The following is a 27,549-nucleotide window of genomic DNA, read 5'->3' as shown; positions in this document are numbered from 1 at the left end:
CAAGAGACGATTTGCAGTCCATTGGTTACACTCAAAAAAAAGAAAAGGCTAGATAACTTGGGAAATGTTTTCAACAGATATATTAATTCAATCTGCAAGGCAATACAGAAGATTTTACAACAGATTCTCTCTAGGAGGAGCTAGAGATTAAGAAATATGTCCAGGTCTGCAGTTTGTTTCTTTTATTATATATCAAAATGAAGAAGCAGATATCCTTCTTATAATCAAGAGTGTTTCTGGTGAGTCAAGTCCTCTGAGAAGTGGGAGCTTGGCTGGACAGCAACTTTAAGTCACGCATCAGAAGCTTGTAAAGATTTACAAAGGATTCTGCCCAGGTGTCTTTCTGATGTCCTTGGGACTGAGCTGTCCTGTATGCTGTGTAGACCATCGTGAGTACTGTCCTTTCAAAATCTTCTTTCTTTAACATGCCAGGGTAACCTGATAGCCTGGAGCTTAATCTGCGTATTTCTGTAATACTTTTGGGGATAACATCATTACACAGAGTGTCAAACATCACCGCTTTCCTGGTTGAAGCAAGTTCCTCATCTTTGACAGTGATTTTTAGGTCATCATCAATTTCCAGCTCACCTAGAAGAAACTGGGATGAAAGCACAGGGGGAAAAAACCCAGTGTTAAACCAGTTCTGGTTCGGTTCTTATACTGTAAATCAATACATGAGGTGGTAAAATGATGTCTGAATCAACATAGAGCAAGGATCCCCAACTCTACACTCATCAGTCTCTCCATGAAGTTTCAGATTGTGTGAACATTTATTGTATGAAGATAATGTCATAAATACTACTTTAATTGATAGTACCACAAATAATAACAACCCCTTGAATAGTCCCATCAACTCTTGGCAGTCAATGGAACCCCTTTGGAAAACCGTTGGAGAATCATCAGACACAGTGCTTTCTCCAATGAAAATACACACACACACGTGTGTGTGTGTGTATGTAAATTATTCAAATTGCTAATAAAGAATTTGGGAGGCTGAGATGATCATTTCAAACTTATTATGTTCTCATCAGTCAGTCATACCCTTTATCTGAGATTCGAACCTGGGCTGATTATATATTAGGCGGTTGTTTTAACTTCCTGAGCCACAGGTTCTTTCTCTCTTTTATTAGCTAGAAGGCAAGGGAAATATGTGTTAAGAATTTGTCAAGGCTTTTTGAATGCACCTTGCTAATTAACTCTTTCTTTTCCTGCTTTGGCTTGACTCAAGGCTTATCCACAGGATATAGTCAACTTATGACAGCTCATTATTTGTGTAAATTATTCAAATTGCTAATAAAGAATTTGGGAGGCTGAGATGATCATTTCAAACTTATTATGTTCTCATCAGTCAGTCATACCCTTTATCTGAGATTCGAGATTTGAATAATTTACACAAATAATGAGCTGTCATAAGTTGACTATATCCTGTGGATAAGCCTTGAGTCAGGCCAAAGCAGGAAAAGAAAGAGTTAATTAGCAAGGTGCATTCAAAAAGCCTTGACAAATTCTTAACACACACACACACACACACACACACACACATATATATATATATATGTGTGTGTGTGTGTGTGTGTGTGTGTGTGTGTTGTGTGTGTGTGTGTGTGTGTGTGTAAATTACTAACAAAGAATTAAGGGAGACTGAGATGCATTTCTGACTCTTTAGTCTTCATCAGTCAGTCATACTGAATGAAGACTAAAGAGTCAGAAATGCATCTTAGTCTCCCTTAATTCTTTGTTAGTAATTTACACAAATATATAAACTGTCCGGTGTGACTACAGCCTGTTCGATAGCCTTTGAGATAAGGCTGAAAACAGGAAATAAAGATTTGCCCCATGTTTGGGGCCTAGCAAGGTAATCTAAATAGTTAACATTTGACTCTATATATATATATATATATATATATATATATATATATATATATATATATATATATATATATATATATATATATATATATATATATATATATATATATATATATATATATATATATATATATATATATATATATATATATATATATATATATATATATATATATATATATATATATATATATATGAGTCAAATGTTAACTATTTAGATTACCTTGCTAGGCCCCAAACATGGGGCAAATCTTTATTTCCTGTTTTCAGCCTTATATATATATGTTTAAGTATTTGTCAAGGCTTTTTGAATGGACCTTGCTAATTAACTCTTTCATTCCTGTTTTGGCCCGACTCAGGGCTTATCCACAGGAACTAGTCAACTTATGACAGCTCATTATTTGTGCAAATTATTCAAATTGCTAATAAAGAATTTGGGAGGCTAAGATGATCATTTCGAACTCTTTTATGTTCTCATCAGTTAGTCATACCCTTTATCTGAGATTCGAACCAGGTTCGAATCTCAGATAAAGGGTATGACTAACTGATGAGAACATAAAAGAGTTCAAAATGATCATCTTAGCCTCCCAAATTCTTTATTAGCAATTTGAATAATTTGCATATATATATATATATATATATATATATATATATATATATATATATATATATATATATATGAGTCAAATGTTAACACACACACACACACACACACACACATACACATACACATATGCACACAAAGAAAATTAGATGTCATAGAGTACATCCATTAGATGTCCATTGATGTCTGTTAGATGTCCATAGAGTTGGAATCTACCAATTTAGAATGCTGCTTTCTGTTGAATCTGTTCTATCTATTCTAACTACTCTAGCAATGGATTTTTTTTCTTTGCCTGACATTCCAGACTGAGAATTTCACTTGTTAAAAGGCTGGGTCTCAACATCTTAGGTAACTATGCAGCCCTCCCAAAAGCTTACAGAAGCAGAATAAAATGTTGGGAAAGCTGGCTTTCTTTTCCTGTTCCAAGTGACTTTCAAGTTCCTCTATTTCAGCATATTTTCCTGAATCGCTAATCACCTTTTAGATATCATTTTTACATTTACCGTTCACTAATGTATGTTATGGTATTTTGTTAAAAACATTTCTGTATTGTTCAAATTGCGTTCTGTTAAGAATAGTTCATTTATTCTGTTTATTGCAGGTGCATCAGTGGTGGGATTCAGCCAGTTTGCACCAGTTCAGTAGAACTGGTAGCTAATTTTTTGTTGCCCAGGCCCAGAATGGATTTCCAGAAGTGGTATCCACAAAAGAGAACCAGTTGTTCACATATTTGAACCCCAGCACTAACGTGCATTATTATAGAAAGATATGATCTAACCAATGAAATGAATGAATAAAGTAGAATAAATTATACTTAACAAAAACATTGTGTTCCTTTCTTGCTTTGCTTACTATACCCAAAATGCAGAATGAAGACTTTTTTTTTAAATTGTAGATTATAGCTCATTGATTTTTGATAAGCCCTCTTGATAATATAACTGAAGGCTAAAGCGTATATCTAATTTATTGATTTTAATTCTAATTTTGGAATCAAAATAAAGAGGAGCATGAAGATTGTGCTTCAGGTGAGTCCAAAAATGTCATATCTCTGAAACTGCATTAGAAGGACATCAGAAACCTGCACAATAACTTCACAAGGTTGCAGCATCTGTGATTTTTCTCCTTTTTTTTGCTGCCCTGAGGTTGGGTCATCTTCTTGACCCATTGCTATAGTTCCTTCTCTGAAAGGGCTGGATCTGGAGCTGTACTTTTGCTCATACTAAACCTCAAATAGAAGATCCACATCTTCCCGAGACTTCTGAAGCACTGGGTTGAGAAGAACAGCTGAGGACCTCTTCACACGGTGAGCAGATGGGAAAAACATAGCTGAGGAAAAAAGGAGAGAGGATGGGCAAGAAGCTGTTAATGGATGTAGTTGATTAATCAATCTAGGCGAAATGTTAATATATATTGCTAGTCTATGTATGATATGCCATACCCTACATAAATAAATAAATAACGGTTGCAGTTTCATCCTTCCTCATTTTGCCTGGTAAAACTTCTGTGCTTTTCAAAAGATACAACGGGGGAAAAACTGCTATTTTGACCTTGTATTTATTTATTTTGCTGTTTTAAAAGCCAGCACCCAGGTTCTGCTTAGCCTTAGCTCAAGCTACAGCCTGCCTGTCTCCTAAAATTACTTTTCCAGTTTCGTGCAGTTTCATTCTTGCATCTGCTGACACCGTGTCCCTTATCACTTAGAACTAAAAGCAATCCTTTGAATCTGAACAGAAGACTTAAACAGATGAAAGGAACTATATCTATATAGAGCATATAATCAACCTTAGAATCTATTGCTCCAAGGAGTGGAGTTGTGCATCAGTTTAGTTGGCTTTGAAAGGAGATTAGTAGAAGCATGGATGCAGTCTAGTTCTATACACTGAGTACAAGGAAATAACAAGTCCTTGGACAGCTGCCTTGATTTCTTCGATGTCTTCAAGTGATAGTAGATATGTCTAAAGTAACATAGGGCAATACAGATCTTCAGAGAGGGAGTTTGCTTTTGATAAAGGCTTAATTGGAGCAATACAACCCTCTCACTTCTAAACTTTACATTATACTGGTTTTGCTATCAACTGCTTGGTATGGCTGTGGAAAGTTCTGATGATGTTCTTCAGAGGAGAAAAGGATATTCCATATGTAATTGGAGGTAGACATGGATCTGAAGCCATTCATTGATTTGACACAGCCTTGGATAAGATTCACAAATTACAGTACATCTTACAGTAGATCCACCAGATTATACTATAGACATAGCGATTTAGGGTTGTGCATGCATAAACATGATTGGAAGAAATGCTTTGGATCTTATGTGAGTATGCAAACTTTCTGCTATTCATTAAAGCACATATATCCTTTATTCAGGCTATATTCATATGTCTTTAAAAAAGAAGTCCTGCTTCTTTGTAAGTAAGTTTTATTTAAAATGTGATGGTTTAATGATTCTCACTAAAGACCAAAAAAAAAAAAGACATGGCTAACTTAATGCTTGCACCTCTATTCAAAATACTTTATAATTCTTTTTGAATTGTGCAGAGTCGTAACAACTTTTCACTGGTTTCAAGAAGATAAAATATATACAAAAAAGAATTCTGATCCTTCCTGTAATGAGCCAATTACAATCTGAGTTAGAATAGAATAGAACAGAGCTGGGAGAGACCTTGGAGGTCTCTTGGGACCTCCATTAGTTGCCAATTTGCTTCTGGGTTTATTTTATTTACTTATTCATTATACATTATACAATGTATAATACATTACTTTTATATATGGTTCGAGGTGATTCTGAGTGAGTTCAATATTGGTTGCTTTCTTTAAAGGCCTATATGGTTTGGGGCCAGGGTTATTTAAAGAACTGTCTTTTCCCAGTTACATCTGCCTGAGCCAGAGTGAGGAGGCAGGATATATTTCAGGTCCCCTCCCTTGAGGAGGTCTATCTAATGGTGGCTCCCTCCCTGTGGAACATCATCGCCAAAGAAATAAATCTGTCCCCCAATTTGATACTCTTTGATAGGCTCCAGAGCAGGGGTTCCCAATGGGGGTACGAGACGATATTTCAGGGGGTACAAAAAGTTGGGTTTTCAAAATTATAGTGTATATGCATAATTCATTGCCATTATTTTGAACTTTTCTAAGGGGTGCGAGAATATATCAGAAGTGTTTTAGGGGTGCAGGGTATAGAAAAGGTTGGGAGCCGCTGCCCTAGAGACATGGTTTTACCAACGGACGTGGGGAGATACAGAACATCTGAAGTGGCTTGTCTGATTGTCCCTACCAGGAGGATGAAGAATATTGGATTTGTATTTGGGGTTTTATTTCTGTAACCCAACTGAGTTGGTTGGCCATACACATTTTTGGAATGAATGAATGATAAATAAAGCTTAGCTAGGGCAATTAGCTCCCCACAACATAATTCAATCTTTTTCCAGCCCAGGAGTGGGCAACATTTCACAGGCTTGGGCACTGAAAAGAAGTCCAATTTGCAAAGCTGAAATTTAATGAATTTCCCATTGAAATTGGGACATTTGGCTATTCCTGTCATTTAATCAGTGGTCCCCAACCTTTGTGGTTTCACGGACTGGCAGCAGTGGCACCGACAATAGCAGGGAGGAAGGGATGGTTTTTTGTGCACAACTTAATTCTGTGCATGCACTAATGGAGCTATGTGCACTCACCTGCTGCTTGTGCAGCCCCGTTCCCAATGGACCATGGACCAGTACTGGTCCACAGACAAGGGGTTGGTGACCCCTGCTTTATAACCAAGTGTCCAAGGTAATGTGTGTATGTGTAAGTGTAACAGGTATTTCCTCACTTTAGTCTCACAATATTCCTGTAACATAGATTTGTAACCCAGTCTTCAGAGCCTGCATTCTGTATATATCTTCCAACACTCCTTTCATCTTTGCCTATATTCCTCCTGGCCTGTGACAACTTTCTACATTGCAAATCAGCACATGAAACACACTGAAATCTCCAAGTGCTAATTGCTTGGTAATTAAAACTTCAATCACGCAGCAGTTACAATTTTTACTTATTAAACAATTGCTGGCAGTGATCCAGACAACAGTGATCAGATTAATAATTTTTCAAGCACCCTTTCGTGCAACTCTATGGCTGAGCTCAGCAACCATTTTGGCATCTCACAAAGATCTTCCCCACTTGGAATTTATGTGTTAGTCTTTACCATTTGACATTCCTCACTGCCTTGAAAGGGAATGCTGTGGTGAGATTGTTTTCTTGTGCTGGCCACAGAAGATACACTCCCTTACCACTTGAACTAGAACAGTATGCAAAGTTGAAAGTTTCCAGGAATTCTTCCTTAAGTAAGATAAAGAGTACTTGGAAATTCAAAAGTCCCCACACTGTTTTGTAACCTTCAGCTGGTCTAGTAAACACAATGTCTTAATAGAAATGTGGACAATATTTGACTCTTGGTCAGCAAAATTTCCTACCTGCCTGCCTGCTCTACTGACTCCCGCAGAGAATAGTTTTTCTTGTCTAACTTGTCTTCAAGCTAAATCACCTTTCTTGTGTTAAAGCCAAAGTTATTCCTGTATATCTCCCATGTTAACACCTACAAGGCTAAAGGGGATGGTTTAGATTAAGAAAATGATGTCAGAAAAAGAGCTGATTTCCCCTTTCTCCTCAGCAGGTTTGTGCTACTTCTGCTGTTACTTTGAACTAAAGCCAAGCCAAGCCAAGCCAAGCCACTATCACAGTTTTATCTTTCTAATGTTGGGTTTCAAATAATAACCTTTGGTTTTAGGTCTCAGTCCTAAAGCTCCAACGACTCCATGAAATAGGTAGACGTAGACTGAAAGGGAAGAATCCGTGACCGGGAGTATACAATAGGCTAGTCAAAACAGACAACTCACATTACAGTGTTCCATTTTGTGCGAATCTAGCTTAGACTCTTCAATTTATGCATATTAAATTATACTTTTTTTTAGTTTTGGTTGAGCGTGCTATCTAAACCTACCAATATGGTTTACAAACCATGATTTATGATGTATTCGTATATTGAGCTCAAGTGGCTTATTCAATAACTCTCATCCCAAAGCTTGGCTAAATGCATTGAACAAATATAGCCATTGTCTCCTTGGGCTACATCTAACAATTCTGGCACCATTGAGTCTCCAATAATTTACTCACACTACTTTATATTTCAGAGTTATTCAAAGCCAGTCTTTGATTCTTCTGTTCTAAGTCATGCTGTATTCTGATATATCTATCTCCGCTTTGAATTTTTTGGTTGTATTTGCCTGCTTGTGTTTTGCCCCACGTTTTACTTTTCAATGTATTAAGGCAAAAAACCAAGAGCTAAAAATAAAACCAAACCCTGAGATGGAGAGAAATGTGTAGCCAGTACTTGGCCAAGTATTTTTCAATCCATGTGCAAACTTTTCTTCTGACATGGCTCTCTTCTACAATGCCATAAAGGTGTTAGTCTCTATCAAAGAAAAATGTGTCCATGTTAAAGGCAGTTACTATCTTTTTCTTTCTTCTTCCTCTGGAGAAGTTTATAGAAAACAATTATTTCATCTCAACGTGTGCTAATTTATTTATTTAATGATGGATTTGATTTCTGTTACCTACATTAAATTATCACTGCTTGGAAAGAGAAGAATCCTGATTTATGATATGTTCAGCAAGTTCCCAAATTTCAATTTGCATTCCTTGCTCGAATCCAGTTCTGCTTTGACCATTGTGAGTTATGGCTTTTCCAGAATCTCAGGCAGAATTTGTTCAGTCTCCTGTTGCTTTGCTTCCTGACCCCTTCATAAAGATTTTTTTTAAGAAAATTGGAACCTCCTGAGGTTAAAACATGCTGTAGCAAATGAACAATACTACTACTTCTCCTTGATGTTTTATGGTGTACTCCCACAATTATGTTGTAATTTTTGTTAATACTACGAATAAATCAAGGAGAGAAGCAACCTAGAACTAAGGAGAAATTTCTTGACTGTTAGAACAATCAATCAGTGGAACAACTTGCTTCCAGAAGTTGTGAATGCTCCAACACTGGAAGTTTTTAAGAAGAGAATGGACTTCTCAACTTGTTTTTCAAATGAAAAATAATTCAGTGGTTGAATATGTAATTGAATGATTATGTTCTGTCAACCAAACTTCATAATCAAAAGCCATCCAGAAAAAGAAAACTGAGGCTGAATGCTACTAATATGCAAAGCATATTAACCCTAATTTTATTTATTTATTTAGAAAAATTTTATAGCCACCTACTGGCTCACAGAGACTCTAGGCAGCTTACAAGCAATTCCCAGAGTGACAATAATTTTAGCAGGGGTTTCATTGAAGCAGTCTCTAACCTTAACCTAACTTCATTCCAACTGCAGAAGAAATATATAACTTTAACCTAATCCTTAACAAAAAGTAACACACACACACACACACACACACACAGAGAGAGAGAGAGAGAGAGAGAGAGAGAGAGAGAGAGAGAGAGAGAGAGAGAGAGAGAGAGAGAGAGAGAGAGAGAGAGAGCGAGCAACAAATGGAAAAAGAAACAACCATAAAGGGGTGAAAAAGAGATGTTACAGTGAGTGATTTCATTACAGTGTTTTTAACCCTTGTTGAGGAAATATCTCAGAGCCTTCATTAACCAAAGTATGTTAATATTTTTAAATGATTGGGACAATGTGCTTGCTTTATCTTCATGGGTAGCATTAGGATCTATGAGCCAGGGAGGGAATCCTATCAGCCTATGAACGAATTATCATTTCTCGGTAAAAAAACATATCTAACTTTTTTGAATCTCTGAAAGCCAATGAATGGATGAGCAGGACCCTAAAAATGTGTTTTAAGAAGTTTGTTTGTTTTAAAATTCCATTGTTGTTTTAAGTGGGTTATTCATTGTTTTTATGTGTTTTCTACCTTTAAAAAGTAGACGATTGTACCATTAGGCTTCAGAGAGAATTCTGAAGGCCCCAGAAGGGAGCCCTGGAGTCTGCAATTGGAGGTGCTATTGCCTGTAACAGAAAGATGATGAAATGAAATAATGATGAAATATTTTGAGATGATAAGTAAAGTTATTGGTGGCTGTTTTTTGATAGTAGACAGTTTATACCTAGACAGTTTATACCTAGACTAGGTGCAGCTCTATTGATATTTATACTGGGAAATTTCCAGGAACCACAGAATAGAGCCTGCATTTTCAGTGCTATGCTATGCTGTGTATGTGTATTTGTGTTTGTATATACAGTGTGTCTTTCCTTCGAGCTCCATGTCCCAAAAGATTCCAGCTCAGCACAAGGAGCTTTTTAAAAGTCTTATTAATGGGAAATGGTATGCTTATACAGTATATATAATACACAACTATTATGAAGAAGAATTTTGACTAAATAAATAGCTATAAATAAATGGTTTAAGGTGTCCCATTGGTTATTACAGAAATGATCCCTGATGGGTTTTGCGATTCAGGGAACTGGAAAAGAGAATAGTTAAAAAGAAAAGGAAAAGAACAGAAGAAAGAAAGAGGGGAAAAGTGAGAGAGAACCACTCCATATTCTCAAATCTAAGCATTGCTGCAATTTGGAGAAATAACTTGAAATCAGAACTTTCCAAACCTTGAAAATAGCCAACTCAACTTGAATGTACAAGAAATAGATGTGCTGCAAGAAATCTAATTAGGGCAGATAGAAATTACCAAGGTTACATGGCATTTTGCTCCCACCATTATGGAAATAAAGAGTGTCCCATTTTGCAGGCGGTCTTGATATAAAAAAGAAAGTGAAGAGAAGCAACTAATCTTGAGCAAAAGTCTTTTTCTCTCCCTTCTTCCAACCAATCTTCTCTTCTGCTCTGACTTCTTAGAAGAAGAATTGCTGGCAGACAAAAAGTCCAGTAGAATCAACCCTAATTCTTCCCATATAAGGAAAGATGAATTCTATAAAATGAAGAAGCACATACTATCAGTCTTGTAGGTAATATGCTAAATAATGTTTATGAGAATTCAGCTTCTTCATAATTTTATATTTTCTAATATTGAACATGTATCTCATTAATAATGCTCCTGAAGCTTAAGTTTTGGATAGGTGTTGTTGTATTTCTAATTCATTTCTTAGTCCTGTTTTGGACAGGCAGCTGCATCTCTAACTGTAGACTTCAGGTCTCTGTTCTGGGGCCCTCAGAATTCTGGGAGTTGAGGTCCACAGGACTTGGAGTTGCCAAGGTTGGGTATCCTGGATGTAATGTAGGTTGATGAGTTTCGTAAAACATGGTTGATCTCCTGCTTAGAAGAGGGGAAGAGGGTCTGCAGTTTTTCATAAAATTTGGCTGGGAGGAAGAATGAGTCAAAGAACGTATGATAAAGTGGGCTAAGAATTTTGGTTATAATACCCAGATGGATCAGTGGGAAAATATGGGGTTAAAAGGGCTGAAATTTACATTATGATCTTAAAAATAAGTTTTATCAAATGAAGTGTCATTGGTATATGATACCAGAAAAATTATCTAGAATTTTTAAAGGCCCTTCAAATGCAGCCAATCCTCAACTTATGACTGTAACAGAGTCTGCCCATCATGGTTTAAGTTGTGACGGTTGTTAAAGCAGTTGGTCACTTGACTAACCTGATTGGGCGGGGGTGGTGGTGGACTAAAAGATCTCCAATGTTCCTTCCAGCCCTAGGATTCCATGATTTCACACTTATCGAAAAGAATATTATAGCTTAGACAAGCCAATAGTATGATCCAATAGCCAACAATCTTCTGTAAGGGTATGGTATGTCACATTTTTAAATGTATGCAGCTGTTAATTACGGTGAATTTTCATTAATATCAATTATTAAAAGTTACCATCTTTTCCCAGTGATTTCAATGAGACCTCACTAGAACTAAAGGCAAGTTAAATACAACTGGAACAAGTATATTAGTTCTGCTTAGACATCCTCAGAAATATTGTTGTATGCCAAAGCTCATGTAAAACCATGCCGTTGTAATTCTTAATTCTCAAGTATTTTTCTGCTCCTGAATGCTGAGTGCAAACGTCCAAGTTGTCATTCCAATTCAGTGATTACTACTGTAAAGTTTGGTTCAGAAAGTAAAATTGTTTTTCATTTCCAAGGAACTTTACTTCTTGTAATCAATTCTGAAAAACTACTTGGAAAGTGGTAGTGTAGGAAGTTCTGATAACAGAAGAATAAAAGAAGTCCAACTTCCTATTTCTGAAACAAACCATTACTTCAGAAATACCATGGACAGAAAGTAAGAATAGGTAAAGGTAAAGATTCCCCCCAAACATGCGTGCTAGTCGTTTCCAACTCTAGGGGCCGGTGCTCATCTCCGTTTCAAAGCCGAAGAGCCAGCGCTTGTCCGAGGACGTCTCCGTGGTCATGTGGCCGGCATGACTAGATGCCAAAGGCGCACGGAACGCTGTTACCTTCCCACCGCAGTGGTCCCTATTTTTCTACTTGCATTTTTACGTGCTTTCGAACTGCTAGGTTGGCAGAAGCTGGGACGAGTAACAGGCGCTCACTCTGCTACACGGCACTCGGGATTCGACCCACCAAACTGCCGATCGACAAGCTCAGCGTCCTAACCCACTGAGCCACCGCGTCCCTTAAAGTAAGAATAGTATTATCCTAATTTATCATATTGTGTTAATCAGCAGGTTTTTAGTGGTATTGCCCATCAAGATCAAGGCTCCCTGCTGTTGTGATGACTAGTAGCTATGGATAAGCTAAAAAAAACACCTCTTGTTTAATATAATTCTAACATTATTTAAAATTGGTTATTATCAACATAGCATCAGGAAATCCAATAAATTCTTTGTGGACTTTACTGCCTCCTGAACTGCTTAGCAATCCATTGCATAAGATGACCCTAAACTGTAGTATCCTGAGAGATTAAACTCGGTGCTTCTTTCTCTACTAGATAGCAAAACCCATGCATAGCTCATAAGCTGCTGCGAGGATAGTTGAAAAGGCAAGTTAATATTTGTATGATCTAAGAAAGCAGAAGGACGATGGAATAAGACTGAGGTTTATATACATCTGGAGATGAAGGTCAAGTATTCAGAGAGGTCATATTTGATAGGGAATTAGAAAATCCTATGGCATTCCTTGACAAGTCAGAAGCTGACTCTGATAGATATGGCTGAACCAACAGCAATAGAAAAAGCCAGGGTGCTTTGTGAAACTCTAGTGCCTTTGTTTAATCACCTGCATGATTCAGTATTATTCCCCTAATGGTCATGCTCAGAACTGTATCCCTTTGCTTTTTTAATCATCATCATCATCATCATCATCATCATCATCATCATCATCATCATCATCATCATCCCTTGAAGCAAATGTGAAACATACTATTTTTTTCAATTACAATTTATATCCAGAATTTATTTTACCAATTCTGCATCCTTTCCTGATAGTTATTTTCTGTCAACAGTAGCAAGGCAGGAAACTAAATTAACATATTAAGAATATGTGTGTGTGTGTGTGTGTGTGTGTGAGAGAGAGAGAGAGAGAGAGAGAGAGAGAGAGAGAGAGAGAGAGAGAGAGAGAGAGAGAGAGAGAGAGAGAGAGAGAGAGAGAGAGAGAGAGAGAGAGAGAGAAAGAGAAAGAGAAGAATGAGAATGAGAGAAAGAGTTGTAGGATATTTTGGATTCACTCTGTACTTATACTGTAATCAATCTTCAGATTTAATGATTGTCCGTTTTTGCTGCATTCAAATGATCTGCATTTTTTTTACAAAATGTCATTGTTATTCATCATTCCACAATGCTAATCATTACAGATGTCTGTCCTTAATTTAAATTATTGATTCACCAATTCATTTTAAAAAATGCCTCTTACATGTGCTCCATCTGATATTTACCACTGAAAAAGTGGGGTTTCCTGTAATATATTACACACTAAAATCAGGAAAAAGAGGTCAGTTAAGATGACCAGCTGTAAGGTTTTAACAAGGACTTTGAAGAACTTTGCTATGTTTGGCCTTAGAAGGAGAAGTCTGAGAGAAACATTGCTGTAATCTCTAAAGCAGATACTTAAGGAGTTGTTCAACAGCCCACGTCATCATGTTTTTACAGTCTGAAGTATTGGACCAGTGCAAGGAATAATATCATTAAATCACTATTCTCACAAAGACTGACTGACTTCACACAAGCCATGGTTAATATACAAATGGGTTGGAAAAAAAATCTCAATTAGCTGAGCCAGCCTTCATTAACCTTGCCTTGTTGGATGGGAAATTCTGGATACTGAAGTTAGGTGATGTGAAGGTTGCCCATATTGGATGAACATTATTCTAAATTACAAGCCATGGCTTGTTTTATAAATCACATTTAGCTAAAACTGAACAAAAAGTTGATATCCAAGTGATATGACATCATGGCTTGGATCAGCTGTCTCTTCTTCTTCTTGTGCCATATATGTTATCGGACGTTGGTGATCATGTTGGCGATCCTGTTTTTATCAGCAGCCGCATGAAAAAGTGCTGCTGAATTTTGTCCAAACCAGTCCCTTAGATTTTGATGCCATTTTGAATTTTAAATTTTGATTTTGATTTGGATGTCTCATAAATCCCCTTTAATTCTGAAATTCTCTGAGTAGCTTGTCTTCAGAGTTTCAAGTCAAGAAAAATGGCTTATAAAAACATGAACAAATTATAGGTTTACCATATGCCATCATTCCCTTGAAAATTCTGTGGATTTAGGATAGTTCTCAAACATTCTGCTAAGAAATGTTTTCCTTCTTCATTGTAGGAAGCTTTGCAATATCAAACACACAGCCAGAGTAAAAGAAAGAGGTGAGATTATGCCAGGACCTCATGCAAAACTGGGAGGATTGGTTTAACTGAAGGAACCACAAACTCATCAACATCCTGTATGAAGTAGATTTTCCTATTAATAATCAGCAAAATGAATAATCAGGGAATTTCCATTTCAAAACCATATTATTAACATTACAAGACAGATGGTTTGATTACATCGTGCAGTTGAATCTCACAAGAATTTTTTTTTAAAAAAATGCCTAATTCAATTTATCCAAAGGAGATCATGAACATGGAACTATGATGATTCTCAATCAATGATCTAAATGACTCCTCTCGTGAAAATGGAAACGTATATTTCCCACAAGTTCCGTTTTTTGCAATCTAAGAAACTGCCTCAAATGTTACCTAATTTGGTGTATTTTATTAGATCTGTATTTTTTATGCAACTGACAAAATTACACCTCCTGAACTAATGAGTAGATCAAAATGCAATTATCTTTTGGGTTGTGAACTTATGTTTTGTAATGTAGTACTATATTTAAAAATTGCAGACAGACTGGTGAAAGATATTGCCAAAAGATTGTGCATTAGAGGAAAAACACATAAAAAAGCATACTCAGTGAAAGTTGTTACAAAACTATTATGTTTATATCCCTCACACAGCTGGCTTCAAGTCAGTAGTCAATCAGGTCACCGTACACACACACACACACAAAATAAAAACCAATAAAGTAAATAATACATATGCTTTGCCATACATTTGTAGAATTAAAGGGTTGGAAGAGTTTTTTGAGACATGATCTGACCACCAAGTCCAATGGACCAGTGCTACAGGAATTTCAGTATAGGAAATATGATTGTCTAAGCACCTAATCAAGCCGTATCTTTTCCTTCTGTACATTGTACAACCAAGTGGTTAGGTTCCAGGCTACAAACCTAGTAAAGAACATGTTATCAAGTACTGTAACTGTGTTACTTTTATCTGGCTAACAAATTCTTTTCACTTCTTTAGCTTCTTTCTCTCTTTCATGCTACTCACCTTTCTGCCTGAAAAAGCACCAACACAGAGAGAGGAAATATTATTCTGGACTATTGAAGCAAAGATCTGTCTGTCATCTCACTAGTTACTTACCTACAACATTTCTGTAACTCCATAGCTTTTTCAAATAAAATTACCGTATGCATAACATCATAATATACTGTATGCAAACCAACTAAGGTTTGGTTAACTAAAGTATTATAGTTATAATCCATTACATTTTACCTTTTTTACTGGTACAACACAAAAAAATAACTTCTTAAACAGATCTTAATCTAAGGCAGGTTTATACAATTGTCCTAATTCATCTATAAGCTCTAGCACCAATTGATTCACGACTAAAAGGAAAGGTCATCATGTGATTTTAGACTCTAAACTGATACAGGAATGTGCAGCTTTATGTTATACTACATCATCCTAGAAGCATTCTGACAGTAAGGAGGATAGTTCCCTTTAATTTTGTCAGTTTTTCCTGCCCAGCCACTTCCTCTGCCCTGTAGTTCAGAGGCTTTACTGGGAAAATATAAATTGCTATAGAGCAGTGTTTTTCAAACTTGGCAACTTTTAAAATGCATGGGTTTCAATTCTTAGAATGAAGTCCATACATGTTTAAATTGCCAAGTTTGTCAAACACTGCTATAGAGTAAGAATACAGTATACTATTCTCTTGTAAGGTATATTGGCACTGTTGGCTCTTCTAAGTTTCTGCAAAGTCCCCAAAAGACACAGAGAAGGTGAGAGAGTTCATGGAACATCACCAGTAATATTATCTTCTGGGGTAGAAGTTGATATCCCTGACATGCACAGTACAGGACACTGCCTACTCCATTACATAGCGTCTCAGAGAAGAAGCTAAGGATTTCAGCTCCCTTTGGATTAAAGAAAAGATGAGAACTTTTCTCAATTGTGCAGTAATTTCCATATTAACTTGATCAATAGCTGTTCTGTTGGATGTAATCAGCAGCAACAACAGTGAAAAACCCATCTAGTCATTTTAAGTTTCCTCCAGTATCTTTACAGTTGACAGATCCAGCAAGATAAAGAAGGTAAATGCTTGAGTTGAGCTGAAGAGGGTATGTGATTGGGGAAAGAAGCAGGCATAGTCTAGGGAGCTTCTAGATGAGTGGTATGGATGTCTACAAGTATTATTATTACTATGTATCCAGTATGCCAGAGATTTCCTACCCCTGGTTTTAAGGAACTTAATATGGCAAACCTGTTGAAGCTAACATCAAGAAAGGACTATGTTTGAAAATCTGTGGGCCTAGTATGCATTTAAACAAACTTGAGTCAGACTTGGCTTCTGGTGAAAGCCAAGTTCATGCAGTTTACTGGGCAGTATTTCCAAAAGTGGTTTACCAATGCATTCTGCTTAGTCTGAGAGAGACTGAATGGCCCAAGATCACCTACTTAGCTGTTTAAAAACAATGGATCTTAGACAAAGATGTTCAGTGTGGTTAGGCTCAGCAAGGACTGAATTAACTTCCACAGCCAACAGAGCTTCTGTCTGGGTCAACCAGCCCATCAAAATATGTACATAAAATTGCAGTAAATAAGACTCAGGGCGGCTTACAAGCTTAGCAGTAGCCTTCATTCTATGTATATGCCTGCTTGTTAGGGCTTTCACCCCCCCCAAGCGGCATTATTACAAAGTCAGCTTATTGCCCCCAACAATCTGGGTCCTCATTTTACCTACCTCGGAAGGACGGAAGGCTGAGTCAACCTTGAGCCTGGTGGGATGCGAACCTGCACTAATTGCAGGCAGCTGGTGTTACTTAAGGAGGCATTAGCCCACTGCTCCACCAAGGCTCATATATATATAATATTTGCAGAACATAAAGGAGAAAGATCAGATCAAATGGTTGAAAGTGATAAACAAGAAGAAAAGAATCTACTGAAGTGGTAGAGGTGATTTGGAAAAAGAAACTTGTTTGATGAAATATCAGCATCACATGCCTGCTTTTAAGCAATAATGTGCTTATATTTATAACTCTTACCTCGATTCCACCTGGGGGGCACAGTGCCTTGAGCATTATAATACAGCAAGAACAGGAACAGCATCTTCCAATGCATTACAAATTTCCCAAAGCAGAGATTTTCTACAATATCTGGTTTCTAGTATGCCGGGGCACAGCTGGCTAATCTTTCTCCTCTCTCCTCCTTTTGCAGAATGGGATGAGTATAATGGGGTGAGGTAGCAGCACCTCACTCTAGACTAATTTTCATTGGATTCAGGGAATTCATTTGCACAGAAGGGCTCTATTTTATATCCACATCTGGAGTGACTCATGACGCACGCAAGCTCGCTGGCAGCTGTAGGAGTATAAATATCATTACATTTTTGTTTTGGGTTGGTTTTTTTTTAAAGTAGTTCAGTTCCATTTACTAGTTGAGCCAGCTGGAAATTTCCCTTGTGTCAATAGACAAAAGTAGCTGTATAAAAGAACACTATTAAATCTTCAAGGCTACTATCTCCTACCAAGCCTGTGCTTCTTGAATGAGGCATTGACAGTTCTGGGATGCCAAACCCAGGGGCTGGAGGTATTCATTGAAATAATGCTGTATATTTACAGGACCAATTTGTTTTACTGAGCAGAACATGGGACAACTTTGCCAAGCAGGTTGAAGTTGGATGGATGATATGAAAAGTAAATACTTGACATAGACAGAGACAATCTAGTGCTAGTACAATATTTAACTGTGGGTGGAAAACTAAGCCATCCACAAACCAAGATCACATTGGTGTTCTTACTACATGTAATCCAAGGAATGGGAATGAGGTGGTTATATATATTTTAGGACTCAGTGATTTCATGTCTAAGACATATTTAAAAGAATGCTTAATTCCTTCTGATTCCATTCGGTAAGACTTGTTTATTTTTCATTCAAAATCAGAGAAAAGTGCAGAAAGTAGTGATGTGGGGTGGTTAAAGAAGTTAAGGAGTTACCCTGTGGCAAGATGGGTAGCTAATAAATTCTAAAAATATATAAAATAAATAAAAAATAACAAGAGATGCTAAAGTTCAAGATTATCCTTAGCCTTGCTGGTTCACCTGGCAATTTTGAGCCAAACGTCCCAACCCAATCTACAGATTTGTTGTAAGGAAGAATGAAAAAGACAATGATATTTGTGAATATATCCAATAGACACCCTCAATCAAGAACATAGTAAACTGTTAGTTTCAAATCAGTCCTTAAGACTCATTTCATTTCATCCTCTCCAAGTAATAATACAACATAGACAATAAGAGTTGAATAAAATATCACAAAATCAATGTAAACTATGATGATACAATAATAAAAATGAAGATCGGTACTTTATACCTTTCCACAATTTCTATTCTTCCTTCCTTGCAATGATATCATGCAAGCTGCTAAACAAAGGTCTGACCCAAGATTTCATCATCTTTATTTGGATGTAGATAGCTTACAAAAAAGTCATCCAGAGACATAGAAATTTAGTATTATTAAAAAAATAATGTTTGCATTATGGGACTATTGTGATATTGTGCTTGTATATAGAAGGGGCAATTGATTAATTATGTGTCATCAAGTCATTTCTGACTCCTAGCTACTACATAGATCTGCTCCATATCCGTAGCCTGTTTTTTCAAGTCCCCCAATGGTGCGTTCATCACAACTGTAACTGAGAACATCCACATTCCTGTTGATCATCCTCTTCTCTTTTTTTTCCGTAGAAGAAGCAATCCATTAAAAAAACATGGCCAAGTGGACAGAGTCTTTCAGTGAATAGAATATGCTTATATTTCCCTGTAACAATTGCTGGAGGGGATTGTTAAATGTTAAGAAGATCACTCTGAGTGCTCTATCCTGATCTTTCTGAATGTCTGTAGCCATTCCTAGGAACATCTGGTAAAAAAGTCCATTCAGCAGCATTTTTCATTTCCAGGAGACGCTAATACTGAAAGGCAACTAATGATCAAAAACTCAGTTTGAATCCAGAGTTAAATATCCTCACACAAAGTCTTGCTTTAATCTTTATTAGTTCTGTCTCTAAATAGAGTGCTTCCCAACACAACACTTGGACCCTTTCCTTGGAAATGTGATCTGAATTGTTTTTGGTAGAGGTGTCTATTTTCTTAAACTTAGTTCCACACCACAGAGGAATATTGCTAAGGGTTTAACCACAACAAGGATTATAACAACTGAACCATAAATGATTTAGCCAATAGCTGTATCTGGGCTGGGCTTGTCTGGCTCTAAGGCAGAGGTAGGTGTAGTTTAGTACTTAGATGGGAGACCACAAGGAAACATTTAGGATGTAGGATGAACTGGAGAATTGAGAGACATTCCAGAAGAAGACCCGAGTAAGTCATATCTTAATACTGTTGCCAGAAAACTGCCTGGTTGAGTTCATATAGTTACCCAGAGTCAAGCACAATCCAAGAGCACCTTGATCTTTATATTTTAATGGGTAATACCTTCATATTAAAAGGGACGCGGTGGCTCAGTGGGTTAGGACGCTGAGCTTGTCGATCGGAAGGTCGGCAGTTTGGCGGGTCGAATCCCCGAGTGCCGCGTAACAGAGTGAGCGCCTGTTACTCGTCCCAGCTTCTGCCAACCTAGCAGTTCGAAAGCACATAAAAATGCAAGTAGAAAAATAGGGACCACTACGGTGGGAAGGTAACAGCGTTCCGTGCGCCTTTGGCGTCTAGTCATGCCGGCCACATGACCACGGAGACGTCCTCGGACAAGCGCTGGCTCTTCGGCTTTGAAACGGAGATGAGCACTGGCCCCTAGAGTCGGAAATGACTAGCACGCATGTGCGGGGGAAACTTTATCTTTACCTACCTTCATATTATTTTATGTCCCACTTTGTCTGATGCAGCTTGTTCTATATCAAGCTTTCTTTGCAATTTTAAAACCTCAGAATTAATGATGCAGCAGGACTACAATTGCAAAGAAGGAAAATCAAATTCAGTCAATTTTCTTGGACTTATGGACACATGCCAAACTCTGAAGAACTTTTAGCATCTAAAAGTTAAAAATGACTTTCATTGTTAAAAAAGAGAGAAGCAAAGCCAACACAACTTTTTCCCTTGAGGTGTTCACTTCTCAAACCATTCAAGTATAGCCTATACCAACAGAGTAAACAAGGTAGCAGATTTAGGGCGCTGTTTAATTCCATCCTAACCTTTGAATGACGGAAAAATCTTACACATCCTTCTCAACCCCATTCCACTTATTTCCAGAGGTTTAACACCTAACACTGGATACTTTGTGTAGGAAAATGTGTGCTGCCTTTCATTCCTGTTTTCCAGATACTGACAGCACATTCTCTGCACGTAGCTGGAAGGGTGTGGACAATGCCATGTAGAGAGGCAAAGTAACTCTTCCAAGAAAGATGTGAATGAACCTTCAGTCTGTCAATGCAGTAGTTGCTCAGCTACTCTGCTCAATATACAATCTTGAAGGGCAATTACACTGTGGCAATTATTGGTATGTAATTAAACAAACTGTTGGAAATATAGAATTGTGATACTAAAAATATCACAAAAGAAATATTTATCTTTCCATATTACCAGTCAAAATATAATATCTGAGTGAGTAATTGGACCTGAAAATCCTGTGTTAGTTGTGCAGAATGTACCATTTCATATTCACAAAGCATAACTATGTTTTTCTGCTGATTTTATGCTGAATTCACATAACACATAAAGCCATGAATTTCTTAAAAATGGGTTATTATATCCTGCATTAACACAAGATGCTAACTCAAAAACCATGTATTACTAAAGCACAGTGACCAGTACCATAGAGTTTAACATGTTTCATGAAACCAGGTAAGAAGTTGATTTATATCAAGTCTGAAGATTTGTCTATCTAGTACAGTATCTAGTACATATCTATATAAATGGAGCAACTGTGCAGGATCTTGGGGTTCACACCTGAAATCTGGAGAAGAACAAAAAAACAATCTTGCTGGATTAGGTCTGCCATTTTGTTTTTCATGGGGGCCAATCAAATCTCCTTAGACATTTATAGGCAAGATACAGATACATCTTTTCCCAATTCTCATTGGCTTGGATTTTGAAGGCAAACCACCTCCAACTCAGAGGTAACAGTTTTCTAAACTAATCCATTGAATCCAATCCACTTTTGACATTGTATAATAAAGGATTCCACAAGTTAATTTTGTGCTATGTAAAGCATTGCTTTGTTCTAAATCTCTTTCCAATCAGTTTCATTGGATGGCTCCAATCCATAGTGTTTGGAAGAAGAAGAAAAACTTTTCACACCTTGAATCTTGTCATGCAGATAAGATCTCCATCACTGAAGTGTAGTAGTTTTAATTTTTTCTGAATTCAGTGGCAAAACATTAGAGCCATCCTCATTTCTGTTCAGAAGTATGCATTACCATTTTCTTATTACAAAGAAACAGATAATATTATATCACAATTAGTCATGATAAAATGTCATTTTTGGTTCACAATCATTTGCTTTTCAATTTCAGCTGGTATCTCTTTAAGTTGTCAACTGTTTTCTTTAAAAGGATTTTGTATAGGCTTTCATTCACAAGTAACTGTTATGAAAGCAATAATGGTACAAGCACATGTTCATTGTCTTGTATTTTAATTCATGATTGCTTGGCCTCATGGGTATTATGGTCTTAAAGATAAATAAACAGCAATTTACTGTTCTTTGGAAATTTACATCCATCTGGATCCCTAATATTGAAATGACAATGTAATTGAAAAAAAATTAGACGTACTGGTAAAATGGACATCCTAAATCAAAGTTGACAATTATTTGGAAACCGGGATTTCTAACATTTCTCTAAAAATTGTCTCTTTAGACATTTTATAGCACCTAGCAAAGACAGAGGCTTGGCATCTCCTTCTTTGTTTCTGAACTCTTTCCCAGATGTTTGAAAATTAGGAACCATACTGTGATTTGACCAAGTTACAGAAACAAAAGTACAGCCCTCAGTTGGTTTGGAAAGCCCAATATACTTGGGATGAATTGGTTTTCACTTTTTTTTTTGAAATGTTGAAAAGTCACAGAATTTTTTTTTATTATTTAATCTTTCACAGGGATACCAACAACACATAGATTTCAACAATATTTGTTTGTTTTAATTTGAGGGTGGAAATTGAACCCTAAGAATGGTGTGTGAATAAGAATCGTATTTGGTTTGGGCAGCTACTAAATGTTTGACAAAGATTAGTTGATTGTATAAGCAGCATTATAAGTCATATTTAGAAAATAGGCAGTTGTGTGCAGTTATCAGTTATAAGTGTATAGCATAAGTTACGCTAAGTAGAATTGTGATTGCACATTAAATGCCTAAAGCATTATTTATACAAACATAAATTCTTAAACTTTGATTGATTTTGGATATGAAGGTTAGCTTAAAAATGTTTTTTTAAAACTGGAGGGGATGGCAAAACATGCCCAAATGCAACTATGAATATGTTGTCCCACCGCACCCCCCCAAAAAAAATTGTCATACCCCTTCTCTTAAAGATAACAACATGGGAAAACATGGGAAAGAAAAAAAAATGTTTACTTAACTCTGTGGTCCCTGCATATTTCAAATGCTTATTTAGGAAACACATTGGTTAAAAGTTTTGGACTTGCTTATCTGAAAAATACATTATGGAAGGAGCAATTATTTGGAAAAATTGTTACATGCACAGAAATTGTTCTGCAAATTAAAATGAAATATTGAGACTCTATAAACTAAATTTGAAATAATTACCATGAAGCAAAAATTAATTGTAATGAATATGCACTGGTAACTTTGTATTACTTTAATGTGCTTAGTATGAGAGTAGTCATTACGCACACCTCAGAAGTAACAGCTAATACAAAATTCAGTTGCAAGGCTCTGGTGGGGTATTTCTAGCCCCTGTCATTAAAAAAAAATACTATCTACTATCTCTTTTTTATGTTTAATGTTTTGGTATTAAAATATTTTGTTGACCTGAACTTAGAAACAGGGTAACTGTAAGAATAACTTTTTCCACATAGATATGCTAAAGCCATATGATGGAAAATGAAACATTACAGTATGCCAGACTACAAAAACAAAAACAAAACCCTCACATAGTAGTTACCTACTTTTAAATAGGCCCCTTCTAAAGTTGTGATGGTAAACTACACACCCAAACTGCTGCTGATATTCAGCATGGAAGTCATTAACATAACCTTTTCCTGCTTAATTGGGAGACAGCTGCCATGTACTGGCAGCTGGATTCTATGTTAGTCTCCCTAAAAATGTCAAGGAGTTACTTGTATATTCAGTAATATTAAGGCCTGCTTAATCTCTCCCTGTTGACTAAAAGATTCACAGTAGCCACATCATCTTGAAGAATCATTGGATTTCATATGGCCAATTATAGTGTTTTAAAGAACTGAACCTGTCTACCTTCTGTCTACCTTCAGGTGTGTTGGGCTACAACTTCCATAACTTTCAATATGATTGGGTGATGTTCATGGAATCTGACATATCTGGAGGCAGTATTTTCAATGCATTTAAATTTGAGATACTATTTGCTGATTAGTCAGGGGAATGAACTCAGCCTACAGATTTTTAGAATATCACTTCAGCCTCTCGATCAATAAGCTTTACCTCAATGTGAGACAAGTTCAGACATTTATGAATTTGACACCTAGCTCGTACGGAGTTCATCTCAGCTTCACTTCAGGCTATCCATCCCTACATCTTAGCAGAGCATTCATCCTAATGTATTTAATATTTAAGATAGTTTAGTAGTTACCGAGAGCATCTTTTTGGGCAAAAGATGAAGCCTTAATAATGGTGAAGATAAAGGTCTCAGTCAATAGATAGTGTTTATTTATGGTTACATGTTCATGATGCAGCCATATTTTGTTCAATACTTTCAAGCAGTTTGGTTAAAACACTAAGGAAACAGGCATGGGGAAGAAGATTCCCACTCCAGCAGTCAAAAGGATATTTTTTTTTTCATTTCTTTTTTAAATGATTCACATATTTCCAAAGAACCCAAAGTTCTTTGGAAAATAAATGAGTGACTGTAGAATCGCTTTATTTACCAATAGTTCTGTTCAACTAGGGTAGAGTTGCAACTCCCTGCATACAGCTGCTTGAAGTAAAGATTATACTGAAGGCAGGGCAATGACCTTCATGATATCCAAAAGCCTGGAATGTCCTTTTCTGTCTAGAACAAGAAATTTGTCAATGCCGCCTGTGTGATAGAGCTGAAACAGTCTTGAAAGTTCCAGCAGAAGAGAATTTATCAAAAAGGGCTAGACCATTCAGCCCACTGCAGCACAACCAACATAAGCTATGAAAGGGATAACAGTGCCCTGCATACACAACATCACTGTGTAGCACACAAACCAATGTACTCCAAAATATCTTAAGTAAATCAAAAGACTCAGTAGCTAAAGAAGAAAAAATAAGAGTCATCTCTAACACACAGTTTAAGAACTATAACAGCAGATGGCATCCATGAACACTAACTAGCAGTCAGAGGATATGAAGAAAACACCTTAATTTCACAGGACATGGACAAACTCAACCATAATTTCAACTGGGAAATTGTGGTCATCCTAGACCAAGCTAAATCCAAAAAATGCTGCAATTCCTGGAAGCTTGGAATTCAGAGAAATCAGCCATCAATAGGGACATAGAAGGAAACCATATTTACAACATCATTCAAAAGAGACAATAAAAAGCTAAAAAGGAAACAAAAAGAACACATTCTCCCCAGTCGCTAAGGCTCAGGCAGGTATTAACACCAGACAAACAATCTAGCAAGCAGAAAACAGTACCCTAATCAATACAATGTAATACCTTTCTGAGGATATTAATTGGTTAAGTTCCCAACATTCTAACCAGAATGATCAAAGCTGAGGGATGCTAAAAGTTATTTGAAAAACTACAGTAAAAACACTGGTGTGCATATACACATTCACTACCTATTTCATGAATGCAGTAAACAAGGTTTTGCCAGAGAAGCTCATGCTTCAACCTTGATAGTTACAATTTCCATACCTACCCTCCATGGGGTATTTAATCATATAACAGATACTGTGACATTATTTTAGTTATATAACTGGAAAGGGTCATTCTGTTCCAGATTTTGTTTAGATATTGCTAGCGACATTTTGAACTCTGTAAAACTCAACAATGCCTTTGTGACTTGTGACATTTTTATCTGGCAAGGAGAAAGCAATATTCTTGCCTGGGGATAAGGAGATGCTTGAAGCTGATACTCACCGTTCTGAATCCTAAGGAAGAATCTCAGGGTGGCCAGACAATCCTGGCCCTGTCTGCTGAATAAAAGTCAGGCCTATTCTCTTTATTATTTATCTTAATTGTTAGTTTATTTTGGTTTTTTACTTGTAAAACGTAATAAAATTATTTGACAAATAAAAGTCAGTGCTGCTAGTGGGGGCTCACAGAGGCTCTCTCTTCCAGAATAAAGCTGATAGTAGCCTCTTGCTCCAAACTGCTGCTAAAATCATGAGACAAGGTCAGCGATGCAAAGAATTTCCTGCTTTCCTGCCTTCTTAAGCCATGCCAGATGTCTTCAGAAAGGGGAGTTATGATTAGTTCTTCAGAACAGGACCACTGTGTCTTTTCCATAAACAAGACAACACAGTGCCATTGATGCTTTAAAAAATATCAGAAGGAAGAGGAAAGCCCAAAAGAACATAAAACTTAATCATATTAACCAAGAATAAAATTGATGCCAAGTTCTGGAGAACAGAAAAGGTGTGATGGAGAGAACATTCCATTGTGTCAAGAGGGATTAGAGAGCACAGAAATGGTAACATCCATGCTTTGTGGAGTTATTAGTCTGTGCCTAATTCAGAGGATTGTGCAACAAAACCAGCATACAGTAATGCTACACTAGAGCTTTGGTACTCTGGAGCCGGCACTGAAAAAGCAAAGCTCAGAGAAACTGCCATTATTTGTGTCATTAGCATTATAGTGTCACCTATAAGGTTGGAATGGAATGGGATGGAATGGAATGGGATGGGATAGGATAGACTAGATTAGTCTAAATGAACAGAGCAGAACAGAACAGAACAGAACAGAATAGAATAGAATAGTTCTTTATTTGGCCAAGTATGATTAGACACATAAGGAATTTGTCTCCAGTGCATTAACTCTCAGTGTTCATGCAAAACAACAGAGTAATATAACAGAAATTAGTAGAAAAGATGAGAAGGATAATAGTAATGCAGCCCTACTACATGGGTAAATATCCTTAGACATAAGACAATGCTGTGGGAATTAGGTATTCAGCAGAGTGGTGGCATGGGGGAAAACCTGTCCCTGTGTCTGGTTGTTTGGCATGCAATCCTTATAGCGGTGTCCTTGGGGGGAGAAGTTGAAACAGTTTATGTCCAGGATGTGAGGGATCTGTAGGTATTTTGTGACACATGCAGTATATAGGTTCTTAATTGAAGGCAGGCTGGTTACAATTCATTTTTCTGTAGTTCTAACTATCAGCTGATGTCTGTATCTGTCCTGTTTGGTTGCTGTACCAAACCAGACAGTTAGAGAAGTATAAATGACAGACTCAATAATTCCTTTGTTGAACTGTTTCAACAGTTCAGTTATTGTAACATGGCTACTCAGTTAATGTAACATAATTTAAGTCTATTTTGAAAGCACAAACTTGAAGATTAGAAATATTTTGATTTAAATGCTAGGTGAGACGTTTAGAAATGGATGGTATCCTGTCAATTGAATGAAGAGAGATCCATCATCTGGAAGTAGCCTTAAAATGATCTCAGAACATAACTGAATATTTGAAGTCTTCTCTCATGGTATGCTATATAGCTAAATGTAGACTGGTTTGAATAGCAGGTACTTTCCCCTCTTCCTTTGCCTCCTCCTTTGTCTTTATTTACAATCTTGCTTGATGAACTCTTCTGGAGAACTCCAAAGATACCACGGTACTTTGCACTTTCCAGTTGGCCTGTATTGGAATGTATTGTTCTCATCTTGATTTTGGAATCTAATTTATTTCACTGCATTCACTTGTTATGCTCCTTGGCCCCAGCTTTTCTATTTGATTCCTCCTTTCGCTTATCTATATTGCCAGTTCTTCCCTGAAGTACAATGCTTCTTTGAAGATTTGGAACATGGTTGAGAAGAAGAAGCTACACTTTTCCTGCCAAGAAGAACACAATGATATCCAGCCATGGATTTATGAATCTATGAAGTTGCAATGTTTAGATTTTTTCATCTGCCCCTCAAAACAATCTGAACTGAATGGGTTGATAGTACTACATCAGTTCTCTGCTCCTGACACCATGTTTCACAAATCTAAGCAATCATGCATGC

General features: G+C 36.8%; 1 protein-coding gene across 1 annotated transcript; it reads right to left on the bottom strand.

The window, feature by feature from the left end:
- Positions 1–244: 244 nt before the first annotated feature.
- On the bottom strand, positions 245–17,624 carry FAM180A (family with sequence similarity 180 member A; the record flags this gene model as incomplete). Its single annotated transcript, XM_081331883.1, has 3 exons — positions 17,237–17,624; positions 3,699–3,799; positions 245–598 (listed from the first exon to the last, which is right to left on the bottom strand). The coding sequence occupies exons 1-3, from the start codon at positions 17,310–17,312 to the stop codon at positions 245–247; spliced, it is 531 nt and encodes a 176-aa protein (XP_081188009.1). The 5' UTR covers positions 17,313–17,624.
- Positions 17,625–27,549: the final 9,925 nt, after the last annotated feature.

This window comes from Vipera berus (genome assembly GCF_964194415.1).
Source record: "Vipera berus genome assembly, chromosome: 6".
NCBI classification, from domain to species: domain Eukaryota; kingdom Metazoa; phylum Chordata; class Lepidosauria; order Squamata; family Viperidae; genus Vipera; species Vipera berus.
The sequence above is the reverse complement of the archived record's forward strand: the minus strand, read 5'-3'. Positions and strand labels throughout refer to the sequence as shown.